Source organism: Phodopus roborovskii, unplaced genomic scaffold (genome assembly GCF_943737965.1).
Source record: "Phodopus roborovskii unplaced genomic scaffold, PHOROB, whole genome shotgun sequence".
Classification (NCBI taxonomy): Eukaryota; Metazoa; Chordata; class Mammalia; order Rodentia; family Cricetidae; genus Phodopus; species Phodopus roborovskii.
Window position 1 is genome coordinate 11,054,759 of NW_026126599.1, and position 18,959 is coordinate 11,073,717.

General features: G+C 38.1%; 1 protein-coding gene across 3 annotated transcripts in view; it reads right to left on the reverse strand.

Annotated features, from left to right (window-relative positions):
• Pan3 (poly(A) specific ribonuclease subunit PAN3) overlaps positions 1–18,959 on the reverse strand; it is a 116,974-nt gene that overhangs the window by 59,144 nt on the left and 38,871 nt on the right. For all 3 annotated transcript variants that reach the window (XM_051205136.1, XM_051205135.1, XM_051205134.1), the window contains one exon: positions 1,501–1,648. In XM_051205136.1, the coding sequence (XP_051061093.1) occupies positions 1,501–1,648 (148 nt within the window). The remainder of the gene's footprint in view (positions 1–1,500; positions 1,649–18,959) is intronic.

The following is an 18,959-nucleotide window of genomic DNA, read 5'->3' on the forward strand; positions in this document are numbered from 1 at the left end:
AAGACCTACTTATAAATAAAATATATGAATATAGCTGCAGGGGTTCTAAAAGACATCGAAGCCCAAGCTAATTTTCATTCCTTAAATTCATACAATACAACCTAGGACACAGAACTGTGGCTCATACTCACAGTTCGATGTGTGCACAACAGCTAAGGCTACAGATGCTGGATTATAACCAAAAAGACACTTTTCCAAGCCTTGAAAATTTATGGGGAAATAAAAAATAATGGAAAGCAAAAAAGGGTTTTAAAAATAGTGTTCTGAAAGAAAAGCACAATCCAATTTTTCTTTTCTCATCTCAAGAGTTAAGTCATTAACACACTGGTAGGAGAAGGAAAATGTTAATAAGTGCACCATTCATCACCCCATTCTAAGCTTAGACAGTCATCCCAATGAACCCCCCGGCATAAAGGCTGTTAAAGTTCAAGACTTTACTTGATAGGATACAGACCTACTTCCAATAGTGCCAGAGGATGGTTATTTTGTCATTAATAGGAAGAGTGACCATTCTAACAGTTAGTTGTGCAAGAGAATAAGCAACTTCTCAGTTTAAGCTAAAATTAATTCACACTAGAGGTACTGGTCCAACCTGTTGACTTTGCAACAAGATGTCATCTACAAAGTTCATGCTAAGTGTGAGACTTTGTGTGGGGCTGTGGTTCAGACACGCCTGCACCATGCTACTCAAATATGGACCCTCTAAAACAGCTCTTACAAGTTACTAGAAAGCTTCAAAACCACACAGTGGTTATGGATGTTTCTAAGCTAAATGCTTTAAAACTGAAGTACCCTGTAATATTCTCACCTCCTCATTTAAAAAGGCCTTTGCAGGGGGCATAGTACTACACCTGCAGTATGTGGGAAGCCTGCATTCCTTAAAATGGCAACCCTCTTATTAACTATGTACACAATATTTACTACTGATATAAGGCATTAACTAAGCAAACCCATGTTTTGCAATTGGCTTATGGAGCTCAATATTGTTGATTCTTAATCAACACATAACAAAAATTTATGAAGATATGCAGAAGCACAGACATGCTCTAGAAGAACGACTGACTAATATGTAGACTATGCTTTTATAAAACTTGTGAACCCATCTCATGGGAGAAAACTCCAAATACTCTATCACTTAGATGCACTTTTACACTAACAGATGTTTTCCAGGGCTGAAAATGTTTACTAACTAACTGGAAAGACCCACAGGAGAAGCCATGGGAAGGAACCAAATGGAAGGAGAGAGGCGGCAAGGGAGTAAGTGGTGGGCAAGAGTGGGGGAAAGCAAAACAGGAGGGGGCAAGGACAAAAACACCCTGCCTGGTAACACAAGCTTGTTATTCCAGCTCTGAGTGACTCCAGGCTTAGAGGCTAAGACAGATGCTCTTTGTTGCACAGTGAATCATTCAAGTATACAATTTCACTTCTAATAAATATTTTAAAAAACACACTGCTTATAAATTTGATACCTGAAACTCACTGGAAAGTTACTCAACTTACCTGGTGCTAATCCAGCAGTAGCAGGACTTCCCATGGATGGGTGAGAGAAAACTTGAGAGAAGGCAGACATATTTGACTGGGACACGTTACTCAGCCTGGAGGTTGATCCTCCTTTAGGTATAAACTCGCTTGCAGTAGGATTTGGTGTCTATTTGAAAATCAAATATAGGAAGTTAACACACTTTAGGCCCCAAAAGACATTTGACCCTACTAGGTAATACTCTTCCGTGCTCACTCACTAAAATCTTTTAGGATTTAAGTCTTTTACTTTCTGTATTTTAGTATAGTATAAATAATTTTCTTGGTGGAAATTGGATAATCAAATCCAAAGTAAACTTCCTCATGTGAAGAAGTTTAGCCTCCATAAAGTAAAATGTGCATGCATTATTTCTAAATCATTCTTACAATTTTTGAGAACTGGAGGTTGAGGCTACCTCAAAACTGAGCAACAACTTTCAAATTTGTATGTTTAAACTGCTTTCCAGGATAAAGATCAAAACTGCCTTTCTTTTATTATAAGGGTAGACATCTCCCCAATATGATACCATTCACTGAAATACAGAAGTCAAGAAACGCTTAAGGCAAATGTAAGAAGCAAGGGATAAGAAGAAGGAAGTGTAAAACCCCGGCTATGCACCATCACAATGACTTGCAACAGCACTTACCATGTACCATTATATGGACTATCTATCTTTTCACGGTGGAGCTCCAACATATTCAAATTGGATGTTACTTTTGGCTTTAAGAACTACTAAAGTATTATGATACTATACTATACGTTAAATTCATAAAGCTTGTTTCTATCCATTTGGAATTCTCACAGCAGGTAGAAAATAAAAAGAAAATAAAAAGATTATAAAATCTAATACAACTTCCTCATTTGATATTTTAATGATATTTTAAACTACCAAATTAAGATTTCAAAGTACTAGATTGGAAAGGGAATAAGCCACAGGCTAAACAAATTACAAACTTTAAATAATGTTACTGGTAACTAGTCAACTACATTTAAATACACAGTGCTAAAATACAAAAGAAACAGCAAAAATCAGCTTGTTGTGAACACCCTGGATGTGCAAAGTGAAGGAATAGTTAGACCCAGCCCAAAATAAGTTTTCAAAAAAGAAAAAACAAGAAAATCCTCTTTTCATGTAGATCAATGGTTTTCAGCCTTCCTAATGCTATGGCCCTTTAATATAGTTCCTCATGTTGTGGTGACCCACCCCAATATAAAATTAATGTAAATAGTTGATGTGCAGAACATCTAGTATGGGACCTCTGTGAAAGGGTCACTTGACCCCCCCCCCAAAAAAAAAGGGTTCCAACCCAGAGGTTGAAAACTGCTGACATAAAAGGGTTTTTTTTTAATCCTCAAGCTGGGTGGTGGCAGCACACACCTTTGATCTCAATACTTAAGACGTGAGGCATGCAGATCTCTGTGAGTTCCAGGCCAGTCTAATCTACAGAGCGAGTTCCAGGACAGCCAGGACTACACAGAGAAACCCTGCTTGGAAAAACAAAACAAAAGCAAACAAAAAACCCTCAAATACTCAAATTTTCAAAAGTAGTGGCATGTATTTGAAGTGGATAGTCCAAACTTCTGGAATAGAAAGCAAGCTGGTGAGAGCTGCTGCAGCAGCACCTCTGAGTCACAAGAAGGCAAATGACAACTAACAGACACCAAGCAGCCTCAGTCTGTACCAGTCAACCCTAAATCTACCTTAAAAAAGGAAAGCCAAAACAAAAGCTGAGTCCAAATGCCTAGGAGAAATGACATCTTCGAAATTACAACTCTACTGGGAAGACAAGAAAATTAGATAGGGAAAAATCATGTATTTAATATATCCCTAAAAAAAAAAAAAAAAGTCACCCATACATTATGCATAAATATATCAAATGAAATGGACTAACAGATTTCAAAGCTGAGTTTCTCCAACTTACATCTATTTTTACTTTATTTTGAAAGCCTGTATTTTCTGCACATGTTTGGAGAAGGTGTATGTGTTTGTATGTGTGTGTGAAAGTGAATGACTTCATGTGGCAGTCAGAAGTCAACATCTGCTGTTTTGCCTCTATCTGTCCTACCTTATCTGTGAAATGTCTTTTCACTGAACCTGGGGCTCACCAACTAAATGGGCTAACTGGGATAGCCAGCAAACCTCAGGAGCCCTTCCATTCTACTTCCCCAGCACTGGGATAACAAAAGCCTGTCATTACCCTGGCAATTATATATAACAATCCATGAACTCTAGTCCTAAGGAATCTGATGCTCTCTTCCAGCCTCTGTGAGAATCAGTCACAATGAGAACAAGTAACTCCTTAAATAAACAAGGATGTAAGAAACTCTTCCTTTAAGGTTTAAAAGGTAAAACTGTATTCCTTTCTCTGCCATATTGCTAGGGGATATCTGATCCAGTTCCCTGATTGTGCTAGGTACGTTCTCTACAACTTAGCTACATCCCCAGTTCAAGTCATAGTTTCTCTAAGAAGAGGATTCAAGGACTAGTTTTTATAAATTATTCATCTAACATGAACAATACTAAGAAGGCAAAAAATACTAAAGGTACAAATTTTACTTTCTTGTTTTTTGATGTGAATGAGCCTTTTCTAGACAAGGAAAATAATTCAAATAATTCAAATTCATACCTGACCCTACAAGAACATTCCAACAGGTAAATTGCAACACAGGTTACTAAGCCCTTCAAATTATCTGGATGTATTTCTATAATAATCAATTTTTGGTTTTCTTTCTATTTTTATTTTTCGAGACAGTTTCTTTGTGTAGCCCTGGAATTCATTCCTTCTACAGACCAGGCTGGCCTCAAACCCACAGAGATTCCCTGCCTCCCTTTGCCTCCCAAGTACTGGGATTAAAGCCATGCACTGCAGGTTTTAGTTATAGAAAATATATGTAAACACTAATTTCTACTCTTAATTTTAATTCCTAATTCATATTTGTGCCGTAAATAGTTTCAAATGCACTTCTAAAAGTCAGAATTTCATCTGCTTGTTTTTTTATATTTTATCTTTAAGTTCCCATATAATTAAATTCACCCTTCACTTTCTGTACAAAAGGCTGCCCATTGCTTCTTGTGCATCAATTTCTTCAACACAACACCATCTCCCAACATTTGAATATGATGCCATCTTTACTCTCAGGACCCAAATATAGAAAACGAAGAGTCTCAAGCCTTATCTTCGATGTGTTGACATATTAACATCACATCTTAAAAGAGGTAACATTTCAACCCAGACAGATAACCCCTCTAATCAAATCTTAGCCACTCAATATGTTTTGCTCAGAGAATTTTCTTACCAAGTTTTACTATAAAGTGGTCCTTTCATGTTACAGTATTATTCTGTATAAAGTTTTTACACTAACTTGTAGTCTAATACCTGCATGTAGCTACTAAAAACAAGAGTAAAATAAGAGAGCCCATTAATTAAGAGATTGATTTAAGTAGCAAAACAGCATAAAATATAGCCGTTAGAAATTCCAATAAGACAATGGTTCATAGTGAATTTAAAAAAAAAACAGAATGCTTTATTGCAAAGATGACAGAAATCCAAAACATCTATAGGAGAAATCTCATCACAATGATGATGAATAAGAAATAACATTCTTTATTCTGAGCTATGTTAATTACTTTAATTTATGAGTATTTGTCTATATACCTGTACATGCACTTCAAGCATGCAGCACCTGTGGGTACCAGAAGATGGCATCAGATCCCTTGGAACAAGAGTGACAGATGGTTTTGGGCAGCCATATGGGTGCTGGGAACTCCCCTACAAGAGCAACCAACTGCTGATTCATCTCTCTCATCCTTATTTTACTTCTCTGTGAGTGCCACCGCACGTACGTGGAGGTCAAAGGACAATTTGCAGGACCTAGTTCTGTTTGCACATGGTGAGGATTGGCCACAAAGGCACTTATCTGATAGGCTCTCTTGTCAATCCTTACTAATATTCCTGAGTACTACACGGGGCTTTGGTTCCTTTCTTCTGCTGTTTTTAATTTTATTTTTTACATTTATCTTGTGTTGAGACAGGGGTAGATATATGTCACAGCACCACGTGTGGAGGCCAGATGGTAAATTGTGGGAGACAGTTCTCTAAATCTAATGTGTTCCAAGGATAAAACACCACCCAATCAGTCAGGCTTGGCATCAAATACTGTTACCTACTAAGTGATCTTCCAGGCTTTGTTTAGGAGTTTTATCAACACACTGAAAATGCAAAACTGTAAGGTTTACCTTTGGTACAGCCACTCATAATTAGCTCAGGTTGCTTTATAGACCTTAACAGTTTCTCATGTTGGTATCATTAATCTTTCTACACTAAGTGGTCTGGGATTTTTCATGTCAGGTTATTTTCTTTTTCTTTCTTTTTCTCTTTCTTTGTTTTTAAGGTCTAACTGACATACTGTACATACTTAAAATGCCAACTTCGGTAACTCTTGAACTAGATATAGAGCTTTAAAATTACTATCAATTTAATAAATATATTCATGATGCTGAGACTTAATGGTCCTCTTTTAGTAATCTAATATCTTTCTCCTTTTGTTCACTGAACATTTAGATTGTTTCCTCTATGAGATTGTTCAAACAAGGTACTGCTAAGCACTCATATAAGTCTTTAATGTTCACAATTTCATTTTTCTTGGAAATAAACTACTGTAAATGGTTTAGACATATGATAAGTGTTAATATGTAATCTTTTTTCATTCGTGAAATAAACTACAAACATGTTTTCCAAACCGAATTTGATCAAACAAAAAAAATTAAAGTAGAATAAAGTCTAGTACCATTCTAGCCTTTTCTTACTAATTCTACTGATACTATTTGGTAGTGAAATGATGTTTTTATACAGTCTGCTCTGTAAATAGATACACAAGTATTAAATCATACCTGTGTGGGGCTGGAGAAATACTTAGCAGTTAAGGGAAGGCCACTTTTGCAACGGACTTAAGTTCATTTCCTAGCATCAATATGTTGGCTCACAACCATCTGTGACTCCAGTTCTAGAGGATCTGATGCCCTGTTCTGCTCTCCATATGTACCATGCACACAAATGGTACACAGACATAAAACATGCAGTCAGAACACCCATATACATACAATAAAATTAAAATGTCTATTTATCTTCATACTTTTTGTCAAAATGATACCAAAATGGTTCATATTTTTGTTTTTACTGTAAATTATGCTTATTTTAACTTACATGTATCTGTTTCCTGTTTTTAGTAAATTATCACAAAATCCGTAGTTCAACACCAAAACTTATTGTCATGCAGTTTTGGAAGCACAGTACAATAAAGGTGGTGGCCATTCACACAACTTCCAAAGGAGCCCAAACAGAAGATATTTGGGTGCCTCCTGCATTCTAGTAGCTACCAAGTCAAGCATTCTTTGGCTTCCTTGGCTTATAATACTAACACTCCCATTTCTGCCCATCTTCCTATCACCTTCTCTTTTGTGTGATCTATCTCAGTCTTGTAAAGACAACCAGATTTGGGGCCCTTGAATAATTCAGGACAATCTCATCTCCAGATCCTTACCTTAAATTGTACCTTCAAAGATCATTTTTTCCAAATAAGATACTGCTCACAGCTTCCAGGAATTACATTGTGAACACCTTAGGTACCACCCAAAAAGTAATCCAGCATACTAAAAAGATGGCTGTACCCAAGAAGACCTCTTTACTTATTCCCTTCTAGTGGGCAAGCCACGTGTTCCTCCTTGTCTTAGCACACTTGCACATGCACTAATATGATTAAGTAAACTGGTAACAGCAAACAACCTTGTCTTACTAACCTTATTTCCATTTTATTTATATATTTATTATAATGACTGTAGTTTTCATAAACATATTTGATTAGCTTAGAAGTATTCCCTTATATTACTTGTGTGTAGGTTTTGTTTTCCTTTGTTTTTTATTTAAGTCAAAAATGGATGCTGGTTAATTCAAATGCTCCCTGTCTACTAAAGTGATGGCACCGGTTTTAACAAATTACACCAACGTATTTTTAAAATATTAAATGTAACTCACATTACTGAGACAGTTCTACTACATGGTGTCATCATTTCTATATCATTTGACTTGTTAAAAGTTTCAATTGTTAAAATGCCACAGTCACATACAGGCAAAATGTGTGTCTTAATGTATGTCTTCTCTTGGTGGAGTGCTGGTCTGCATATATGCGACAGTAATATGGACCAATTTCATATAGCAGACTAGGCAGCACTTCTCCCTTTCATTTTATTGCTTTGTTTTAGGCAGTCTATTTAGAATCTGCAGTTTCTTTTATGTATTTGGTAGAATCCACAAGTAAAAACACCTGAACCTTTTGATAGTAAAGTAATTACAAAGTCCATTTCTAGTTGAGTGTGGTGACAAACTATGTCAACCAGGTAATTACAAGTGGGTACTGGGAATTGTACTTTAGTACTACTCTATAAGGGTAGTAAGTCCTTTTAACCAATGAGGCATCTCTCCACTCCATCCCCATTTTCTTTTTCCTTTTCATTTCTACTCTGAGCTGACTTTCTTTGGTTGTGATTTACCATTGTGTTCTTAGTTTTTAAGGCTGAAGCTACAATCACTTATTTAGAAAGCCCATCTTTCCTAACACAGACATTTGCTTCAGTAAACTCCCCTATTAGCATCAACACTTAGTGGCGTCCTGTAACCTTTAATATTTAGCTATTCCATTCAAAACACTTTCCAATTTTTCTTCTTTGACTCTTAGTAAGTATGTCACTGATCTTCCAAATGTATCAGTATTCCAAAAATATTGTCAATGATATCAAATTCTACATACTTTATATGATTTAAGTTCTTTTACCCCTATTGATCCTGAACTGATCTGTCTGGCCTTTGAAAAGGACAAGCATTTGACTGTTGCCAGGTAGAAATGTTCTGTAAATGCCAATTATGTGAAGTTAGTTTTTAGAGTTGTTCAAAGTCTTTCATCTCTCTCTATCTCACTGGTTTCTTATAATATGAGTAAACAATTTTAACAACCCTATCATTACCTATTTCTCCTTGCAATTCTATCAGGCTTTTGTCATCTGTTTTAGCTAAATTAATAAAGAATGGCAAGTCTAGCTTCTTAATGGCTAAATGGTATATGGCACCTCATATTATCAAATGACCTTTATCCCTGATGTTTTATGATGTAAAGTCCAGTTTCTTCCATATAATGTTCAAATGTCCTAATTTTCTTTTGAGCAGCAGAGTGGATCTTCTAACATATATCTAAAGTAGGCTTCTTTTTTCGGGGGTGGGGAGTGTTTTCAAGACAGGGCTTCTCTGTTTAGCCCTGGCTGTCCTGGAAATCACTCTGCCTTTTAAGTGCTCGAACTAAATAAAGGTGTGCATCATCACTAGCCCAGATAAAGTAGGCTTCTTTTTGTTTGTATATATGTACTGAATTGGGATGGGGGTGGGAGGGGGAGGGGTTGGTCACACTCATGTGGAGGCCAGAAGAGATGTCTGGACTCTTCCTCTATTTCTCCCTATCTTATCCTCTGAAAGGATCTTTCACTGAAGCTGGAGCCCATTGTTTTTAGGCTAAGCTGGCTAGCCAGCAAACCCCAAGAACCTTCCCACTCCTGCCAGTAATGAGGCTGCAGGCCACTGACAACTAGAGTTTTATGTAGGTGCTAGGAATGTTCTTGTGCTTGCAGAATGGGCGCCTCTACACAGAGAGCCGCCTCCCTAGTCTCTAAAGCAAGTTTCTTAATACCATCATCATAGTTTTTAAAATCCAGTCTGAAACACTATATTACTGTTATGTTCAGACAATGAAGATTTTATGCCATCAGTGGTAAGGCTGAACTTAAAGCCATCATCTGGCTTCTGGTTCCATCTGAGGAGGACATCCCCCCCCCCCAAAAAAAAAACACACACACACATACCCCATACCTGAGTATTAAGCTAAAATTCTGTTCTTCTATTATGGTAGTTCCTTTAGGTTTTCAAGCATCTATCTTTAGATTTTTTTTCAAACTGTCTTATGTCTCCTGGGGTTACCATAACCAAACACAAGATAATATACAACAGATTTCCAAGATCAAGATGGAAATACCAGTGGTTTTTCCTGAATCTCTCTCTCCCTCTTCACTCTCACTTTCATTGTATCTCCACAGACCTTCACTATGTGTGTCAGACCCCTGGCATCCATTCCTCATTATAAGGATAGGAATTACATTGTCTTGTGGTTTCATCCTATGACTTTAGTACACCCTGTAAAGATCTCATCTCTACACAGTCACGTGAGGAGATTGGAGGCAAACATACATGAATACATGAATGAAGGATATAGGGACACGATTAAGTCCCTAACACTATCATCAAGCTCCATTAATATCTCAGATACAACAGAAAGAAAACCACAGGAGGTTGAGGGTATCCTGTCATATTTTTTTCATTTCTAAACCCTATAGACATTATAATTATTTAATAGTCAATTATTCAAAAAATTATAAGCAATCATCTTTTTTATAATTTACTCATACTATTTTTGCTTCTGGTATAGCTATTTAGATTCCACATAGCAGGGATTCCACAGGGATTTACTTATGTTCTAAAGTACTATCTTTAATATTTATTAAAATATATCTAGTGGTGATGCACTGTCTTTTTTTCAGAGATGAGACCACGTTTGGCTATGCAGCCCAGGTAGACCAATACCCACAATCCTATTGCCTGACTCCGTGTTGGGGCTACAGGTCTTGGCTCTTCCCCGCTTCTGGGTGTTTGAAGGAATTTCATTTGTTTTTGCAGGACTCTACCACTGAGCACCACTAGTTGTTTTGCTTCTTGGGAACTTTTGAATTTGAAATAATGAGTCACAAGAGAGACTAACTACTTACACCACAGTCAACATCTTACATGACCATAGTACATCTCCAAAATCATAGAATTAGGCCAAGTGTGATCATTTTTAACTAAACTACAAAACTAACTTGAGTTTCAACAATTTTTATATGCATTCATTTGGATGCATACATTTCCTTAATTTCCCAAGTGCAGAACTTTGGTGTTATGTTTTTCGTTTTCTGGAAAGATATACTTTTGCCTCTTGTATATTAGTGATACTGCTACAATATCTGAGGTAGGCAGGGTGACACACACCTTTGATCCCAGCACTCCAGAGGCTGAGGCAGGTTCTCTGCAAATTCAAGGCAAGCCTGGTCTATGCAGTGATTTCCAGGACAGCCAGGGCTGTGTAATTGACTTTCTGAAAACAAACAAAAATAATGCTGCACTATCTGATAGTTTGCATTTTTCCAGTATGGAACATGCTCCATGAACTCAAAACCTTGTTTTTCTCCCCAGCACTGTTTGTCTGGTGTAGCTTAGTGCCCCTTGCTTACTATTTTTTGGGTGGTGGTTCTGGGCTACTTTTATCTGTGGGCTTAAACTTTTTATCTACTTCAGAAAATACTTATACATTAATTCTAAAAATAATATGTTTCTTTATAACCCACCTCTCTTCAGGAGCAACAATTAGAAGTATACCAGAATAGATGATGGTGCCTCGGTGGGGGTGGGGTCATTCTGCAAGCTCTACTCTATACTTCTAAATCACTTCCAGGTATTTTGATTTTATCTTCTTAGTATGGGTCATACCTTACTTTTGTAGACAGAATGACAAATTATTTTTATCTTGTTTGGTAGTGATAGTGGTGTGTGTGTGTGTGTGTGTGTGTGTGTGTGTGTGTACATACACACATATATACGAAAGTTTATTTGGAGCTTATGGTTTCAGAGGTTTAGAAGTCTAAGTCATCATGGCATGGGGGACATGTCAGTAATCAATAAGGTATGAATCTAGAATGGTAGCAGAGACACAACCACAAAGCAGAGAGAGGTAACTCGGAATGGCATGAACTTTTAAAACATCAAAGCCTGCCCCAGTAATACACCTCCTAGAACAAGGCCACACCTCTTAATCCTTCCCAAACAGTTCCACAAACTGAGACCAAGTAGTCAAGTATGAGCCTATTGTGGCTTTGCTATGTTCTTAGACATACTTCTAATATATGTTTCCTCTTGTGCTTAAAATGCTTTAAATGTAGTTAGATAAATCCTTCTAAGTCGTACTTTAAGTTTGGTTAGTGGATCTGGGAAAGCATTCATCCTCTGATACTGTGTCAAATGTCTTCCCATTATTTCCCCTATGTTGCCAGATGAAAACACAGACTTTCTTCTGGCTTCAAGTATGGCTTGTGGTTACTTGTTGGGGGTGGGGTGGACTTGGGCACTTTGCCTTGCTAAATAGTATTACAAGGCACAAGATGAGGCCACAGAAGTAAGGATCTGTTAGGCCCCATTTCACAGGTTTTCGTGTTTGGAAGAAAACACAAAAAAAGGAACATAGTAAATGGAAAAGAGATGTCAAAAACTAACCAAAGCCTTTGAAGTCCATATTCCCAAAAGATTATTTCATGGTTTGTTACTTCTCCTTGTTTAAAGCATATCCATTTATGGTTAATTTAAGATAGGCAAAATACACTTAAACTTCTGGATTATTCAAGCCAAGTCTTACCACTTAAGTTAAATGCAGTATCTAAATACTACTGCTATTGGTAGCGCAGTTTGTTACACTCCCTGAAGCAAACTAGTCCTCTGATTTAAGCAGCCCAACAGAGATAGGACTGTCCACATCAGATTAAAGTGTTGGACAGTGGGTGAAGGTTCTAGCATTTCCACAAGATTTCTGTCACTGTTTGTTTGGACAATCTTAAGGTAAAATGTCATGTGTAGTGTATGCTAGATCCTACAAATGAATATCAGTTATTATAAGCATTACATTATAAGAGTAAGATGAAGAGTATCATCAGCTCAGCACATAGGAATTCTCTGTAAACAAGGTAAGACCTAAGCACCCAAGACCCCCCCCCCAGGTAGAAACTGGTGGCTCCATAATCATTTCTAGCATCCACCACAGGTGGGACCCACTTAAGAATAGTTGGGCAGTATGTATCAAAATGAGAAACAACATGCCCTTGGACCAGAAAACTCACCTCTAACAAAGAAGAAAAAATGATTTAGTAGAGCATACTAAGTTTAAACTAGCACCTACCCCATACACACATGCATGTGCATGCGTGCATGTATACACCTACCTACCTACCTACCTACCTCTCCCTCCCTCCCTCCCTCCCTCCCTTTCTCCCTCCCTCCCTGTTAGCTTCTATTCTTTTTGAGACAGGTCTCAAGTAGCCTAGACTGTCCTCAAACTTCAGACACAGCCAAGACAGGTCCTGGACTCCTGGACCTGTCTCAATTACCATGTGTTAGGATTTCAAGCAGAGGCCATCATGCCTAGCTCTCTCTAAACCCCAACTCCTTTCTTTTCTTTTTTTTTTTTTAAGGTGTGGTGGTTTGAGTAGTCCCCATAGGCTCATATATTTGAATTCTCTGTCACTAGGAAAGGATTAGGAGAGATGGCCATGTTGAAAGAAGTATGTCACTGGGGGGTGGACTTTAAGGTTTCCAAAGCCCATGCCAGACCTAGGCTCTCAGTTTCTGTCTACTAATTAGGATGTAGCTCTTGGCTACTGTTCTAGTGCCTGCATGCCTCCATGTTCCCTACCATGATGATAACAGACTAAATCTCTGAAACTATAAGCCAGCCCACAATGAAATGCTTCCTTGGTCATGGTGCTGCTTCACATCAACGGAACAGGTACTACTCCTCTCTTGTAGCCCCTCTAATTTTCCTTAATAGACCTATAATCACTCTGCTTTAGAAACAAATAAGGGAAGTAACAGAGAACTACCAGTAGAGATCTGGCAATAAGGATTATGGTAGACAACAGTGTGTAGCTCCAAAAACTGTGTACTCTGATGTATTTCTAACTAGTACAGATGCAGCAGATGCATGATAATGCTGAGCAGAAGTAAAACAAAATAAACAAAACATAGGCACTGATAACTGCTATCTTTAAAGTGGCTTGCCATATGTAAGAAGGAAAGGGGTGGCCTAGCGCTGGCTTTCAGCGCAGCAGTTGTCAAGTTCCATTTTCCCCTAGCCTCTGAGGCTCCCGAGCCCGCAATGTCCGGCCCCAACGGGGACTTAGGCATGCCAGTGGATGCGGGCCTGGAAGGCGAAAGTGACAGCTTTGGGGAAGCAGAGTATGCTGACATCAACTCCATGTTGGATCAGATCAACTCTTGTATGGACAACCTGGAGGAGAAGTATGACCACCTCCATGCCAGCCTCCAGGAGTTGCTGGAGTCCAACCAATAGACACACCTGGAATTCCACCAACAGCTTGGGGAGGCCTCCAGTGATGCCAGCTCCTAGGTGCCAGAAGCCCCCAACCAGGCCCTACCCTTGCCTCTTTAGGCCATGTTCCGGCCTGGGTAGATGCTACCTGACTTAGATACCATCTCAGGTACAGGCCTTCAGATCCCCCAGTGGGTCTACCAGGCCCTACTGCCCATTACCCCTTCTGGAGCCATGTGTGGTCCTACAACTCAACACTTGTCTGCCCAGTTCTGGTCTCTTGTCCCTTCACCTAGGACTGAGTGTCAATATTAAAGAGGTATCCCACAAAAAAAAAAAGGGGGGGGCAGAGAGAGTAACACAGGCAGGTGTATAAAAGTGTCTAAGATGTTGTCTCTAGGTTGTGAGAAGGCTGGAGGCATTTTTAATTTCTTATTTGTATTTATCTCACATCGGAGTATTCTCAAAAAGCATACATACTTTAGAGAAGTTTTAAAAGGCAGTTTAAGATTATAAATCACAAAGACACTCATACCATTCTATTTTGTTTTCATATCTTCACTAAACAGTGATAGTAGCATCACAATCCAAATACAGTAAGAACAGTTTAAACAAGACCAGCAGCATACTGTCATACAAGAAAGACCTTCACACCAGAAGAGGAGACCTCAGCTGCTGCAGTTAGTTACAGATCAACATGCTTCCACTCCTCATAGCACTCAATACCAACTAATCCAAGTAACTAGTACCCCAAGCATTCAAGAAAAGAATGTTCCATACAGACACATGTGTTCCTTCTACCCACAGGGACAAATGATTAACCCTAATCCTTGCAGTTCACAATAAACAGATTTATTTATAAGCACTTTTGATAACCAAGAGTTCAGCCATATGTAATCACAAAACATATTAAGATTTTCAATTTTTTCCAAAATGGTATTTTGTCATAAAAATGTACCAAGGGAAAGTTAACAAAATATATAAAGATCTACATTTCAGGAATCATAGGCCAAATATGCACCTAGCTAACTACTTATCAAGAGTACATTCGTTAACAAAATATATATAGATCTACATTTCAGGAATCATAGGCCAAATATGCACCTAGCTAACTACTTATCAAGAGTACATTCAACAGTATATTTTGGGTACTATGGCTGGCACTTGGTACACAGACATAGGTACTGTGCGCCACAAGCTCATAGGACAGAACTTCCCATTCTAAGTGGAGGTAAGTACTCCCAAGAGCTCAGAACACCCATGAATTTGGCCTATATGGCTGTGATATAAACAACTAATGAGTACATTACAGTTCTAGAAACATGTATCTAATATTATGAAATTAAGCCATAAGACCATACATGTAACTTGAATACCAAAGGACAGGTTCATTAAATCATGATGGACAAACGGACACATGTCAATGTCCTCAAAAGCAGGGAAGTCTGAAGGGTATGGTCTTTCAAGTAGTTCAACAGGCTTTAGCTGTAAGCAAGAGCTTGGGCAGAAAACCTAGGGTGCCTTTTAAAGAATCTGAACTTCTCTTCCTAATAATAAAACAGATGCCAAAGATGAGAGGAGTGAGATCAGATAATCAAGGGAGATGTTTGAGAGGAAAGACCAAGTGCAGGAAACAAGGTATAAACTATCAGTAACAGTAAAAATGAAGACAATTTAGAAGGACACAAACTGAGAGTTCTTAGTGGAAGACAGGCGCAGCAGATAAGACGGCAGTCCAAAGGGGATCACAGACAGGAGATCAGAATGGACACTGACTGGTTGGTACTAATAACCAAGCTAGGTGGAGTACACAGAGTTATTTATGAGTGTGTACAATTGTGTTGGGAGTGGAAAAGTGTTTGAGAAAGAATATATGAGGTTTTTTGTTTTTTAACATAGCTTGATGCTCAGGGCCATATAGATGAACAATTCTTATAAACAGCTAACAACATAATAGTGACTACAGATGACTAAAAGGAAGTAGGTCAGGTAATGAAGGTGTGTGAGGTCAGCACTCTTATGTGAAAGCAAGAGCAACAAGCAGGGCAAGAGGGAAAAAGTATGTGCAGCTTTAGAGGAAAACTTAATGGTGTCAAGTAGTGTGCTTGTACAAGTAAGGCTGCAATTACAGTACGCACATTTTTATTTCTTTCTGCCCTACTTATTGTTCTTCACTGTCAATCTACATAACAGTAGTCAGCCACACAACACGTTTTACTTGCCCTCTCTTGCAATGAATACTGTTGATAGTTCTATTTCCCTTAGTATGCTCCTCATTAGACCTAAAACACTCCCAAATATGCCACTAACTCTTCTTTCTTCCTCGGAGCTGCATACATATAGTAGAACCATCCCAAAAGAAAGATGCATGTTGCAGACAGTAAAGTCAGGAGTGGGAGCCATCCAAGTTAAGTACTTTGCAACTGAAGCTCCAGAAACCCTAGTGGTTTTCAGCTTTGCATTGATCTAGCTTTTATTTACTGTGCCACCATTCCTTACTTTTGAAATGGGAATGCATGTTGCAAGCATATAATTTGTTTTCTGATTTAAAAAGGGGGGCAATCATGGTAGGACTTTGGGCTATGACCATGATTACAGAAAATATGGAGAATCATTATAGTATCTGAATGAGAAACGTTCCATTACAGCGGTGGATCTCAATCTTCCTCATGTTGTGGTTACCCCCAAACATAAAACTATTTTCATTGTTCCTTCATAACTGTAATTTTGCTACTGTCAGGAATTATAAGTATTTGTGTCTTAGGCGACCCCTGTGAAAGGGTCATTGACCCCCAGGTTGAGAACCACTTCACTACAGGTACATCTTTTAGGGAATAGGAGTGAGGGAGTTACAGAACCTTTAGAAAATAGAGCTCTTGATGAAGGAAATATGTCACCAAGAGCTGGCTTTGAAGTTGTATAGCCTCGCCAACGAGGCTGGCGCTCTCTCTCTCTCTCTCTCTCTCTCTCTCTCTCTCTCTCTCTCTCTCTCTCTCTCTCTCTCTCTCTCACTGTTTCCCATATGTGTGTATGAAATGTGTTATATCTACCGGCTACCATGCTCCCCTCACCATTAATGGACTCTACCCTTCTAGAACCATGAGCCAAAATGAATCATTTCTTTACTGCTTTTGGTCACTGCATTTTATGATGACAACAAAAAAAGTAACTACTACAAATGCAATTAACTTTTGACCATTAGGCAGCCTTCTCAAAATTATTTTCAAGTGGTAAAAGTAAAAAAACTTCAGCTATGGGATGATGAAAAGCAGGAAAATAGCTCATACAAGTAGAAACTAGTTCCCCAAATCTGCTATATAATTGCCTAAACATATGAACCCCTTTCCTCATGTAGTATTCTTTTTCTAGGTACCAAATTAGTAGAAAATAAATAAACATGACATATTTATAAAGTAGAAGGAAAATTTTTATATAGGAAGAAGTTATCTACAAATCGAAAAGTCAAATGAAATATTTGCCACCAGGCGTAAAGACAGATTCTAGGGCACACAGTACAAGGAGAGAACACACTCCATGGAGACAAAGAGTCTCAAAAACAACAGACACACGGGTCATTACTTAACATAAAACAGCAAGTTGGGTCAAGTTCAGGAAAATGAAATGACAGATGAAGACAAGGTGTTCAATGGATGGAAGCAGAGAGCAGTGCATTAAGGCCTCTGCAGTTACACTGTGGTTCTGTAATTCTCCAAAGACCCAGGGAACCCTATAATCTAATATAAGCAAATTTTATGTTTTAATTCCAATCTATTTCATCAAATCCAAAATGTTCCGATTCCTGGGCCCTAGAGACTATAAAAACAACTTTAATTAGTACTAAAACCTAGAAAATAATTGAAGACCCAAAGTATATTTAATGTGTTTCCAAAATTTCTCTGAGCTCTTAAAAAAAATACCAGTTAGAGGAAGCTGGAATTCTCAGAGGTGCTTGTAATCCAGAAGCCTTATTATTAACTATTTTTCAGGAGGGTAAAGTGAATCAAAGAAGATACTGACAAATAGACAATGAGATCAAGTGGATCCTCTCATATACCCAACAGCTCTCCTGCACTTTCCTCTTGTTACAATCATAGTAATTCCTATGACTATTTTAGAACTTCTGAGGTAAAATGAACATGATTTTAATATCATTACTTTTAGGCAAATTTTAACTTCTAAAACCACAAAAATTTTACAGAACCTTGCATCTCCTCGATTCTGTCATTCAAGCAGGCACCAGATTCTTACAAGATGAAACATGTTAAGGTAACCTTTCCCAAAAAGGCATTTTGCCTGATGTATGTCTGTATGAGGGTGTCAGATCCCATGAAGCTAGAGTTACAGACAGTTGTGAGCTGCCATGTGGGTACTAGGAATTGAACCATGGTCCTCTAGAAGGGCTCTTAACTGCTGAGCCATCTTTCCAGCCCCATTAAAAGGTTCTTAAAAGGGACTTTAAAACCAACTTTTAAAATATTCAAGTCAGCATTAGGATGGCAACACACTAAAACAGAGTAGGGTTACTGCCCTATTCTAAACAAATTGTGATGTTGCGTACACATAACCAAAACTACAAGGAGCATCCTCAATAAATGGAAACAAAGGCCAATTTTAAGAGGTAGGTGAGAACTGGAAGCATAAACAATTAGTATTTATTACATGCTTAGAAATTTGAATGCTCACAACCCTAGGGCAGATGATAAAATATTTCAACAATTCCTTAGATAGATGACCAGGTGGGACCAGACATCAAAGCAAATCTGCATGAAGGTGGACTAGATGCTGCTGATAGGACAGCTCAGTCACCTCTTTGATTAGTGTTGAGTTGAGACCACTAGAAAACCATGGTAACATGAGATGCTTTGTCATTAAGCAAAAGAAATGAAAAGTAATTAGGACTATTAACAGGCTCACAAGATTGAATATATTAAGTACAACAGAACATTAATCTGAGTTTTTGTTTCCAAAAAGGAAGATCTCTAAAATTCCAGAAGAAATTACCATTGTACATGTGAAACAGGTTGATATTAGAAATAACAAGCCTCCCCACAAAGCCATGATTCATTTCATTAAATATAAAAAGTCAGGAAGGAGCTGAGAACAGAGGTCACACAGGTCAGCAGGTAAAGTACTGCTGCACACATGAAGACCTGAGTTCAGATCCCCAGTACTCACATTTATAGAAAGAAAAAAAAGACAGGGAGAGGGGGAAGGA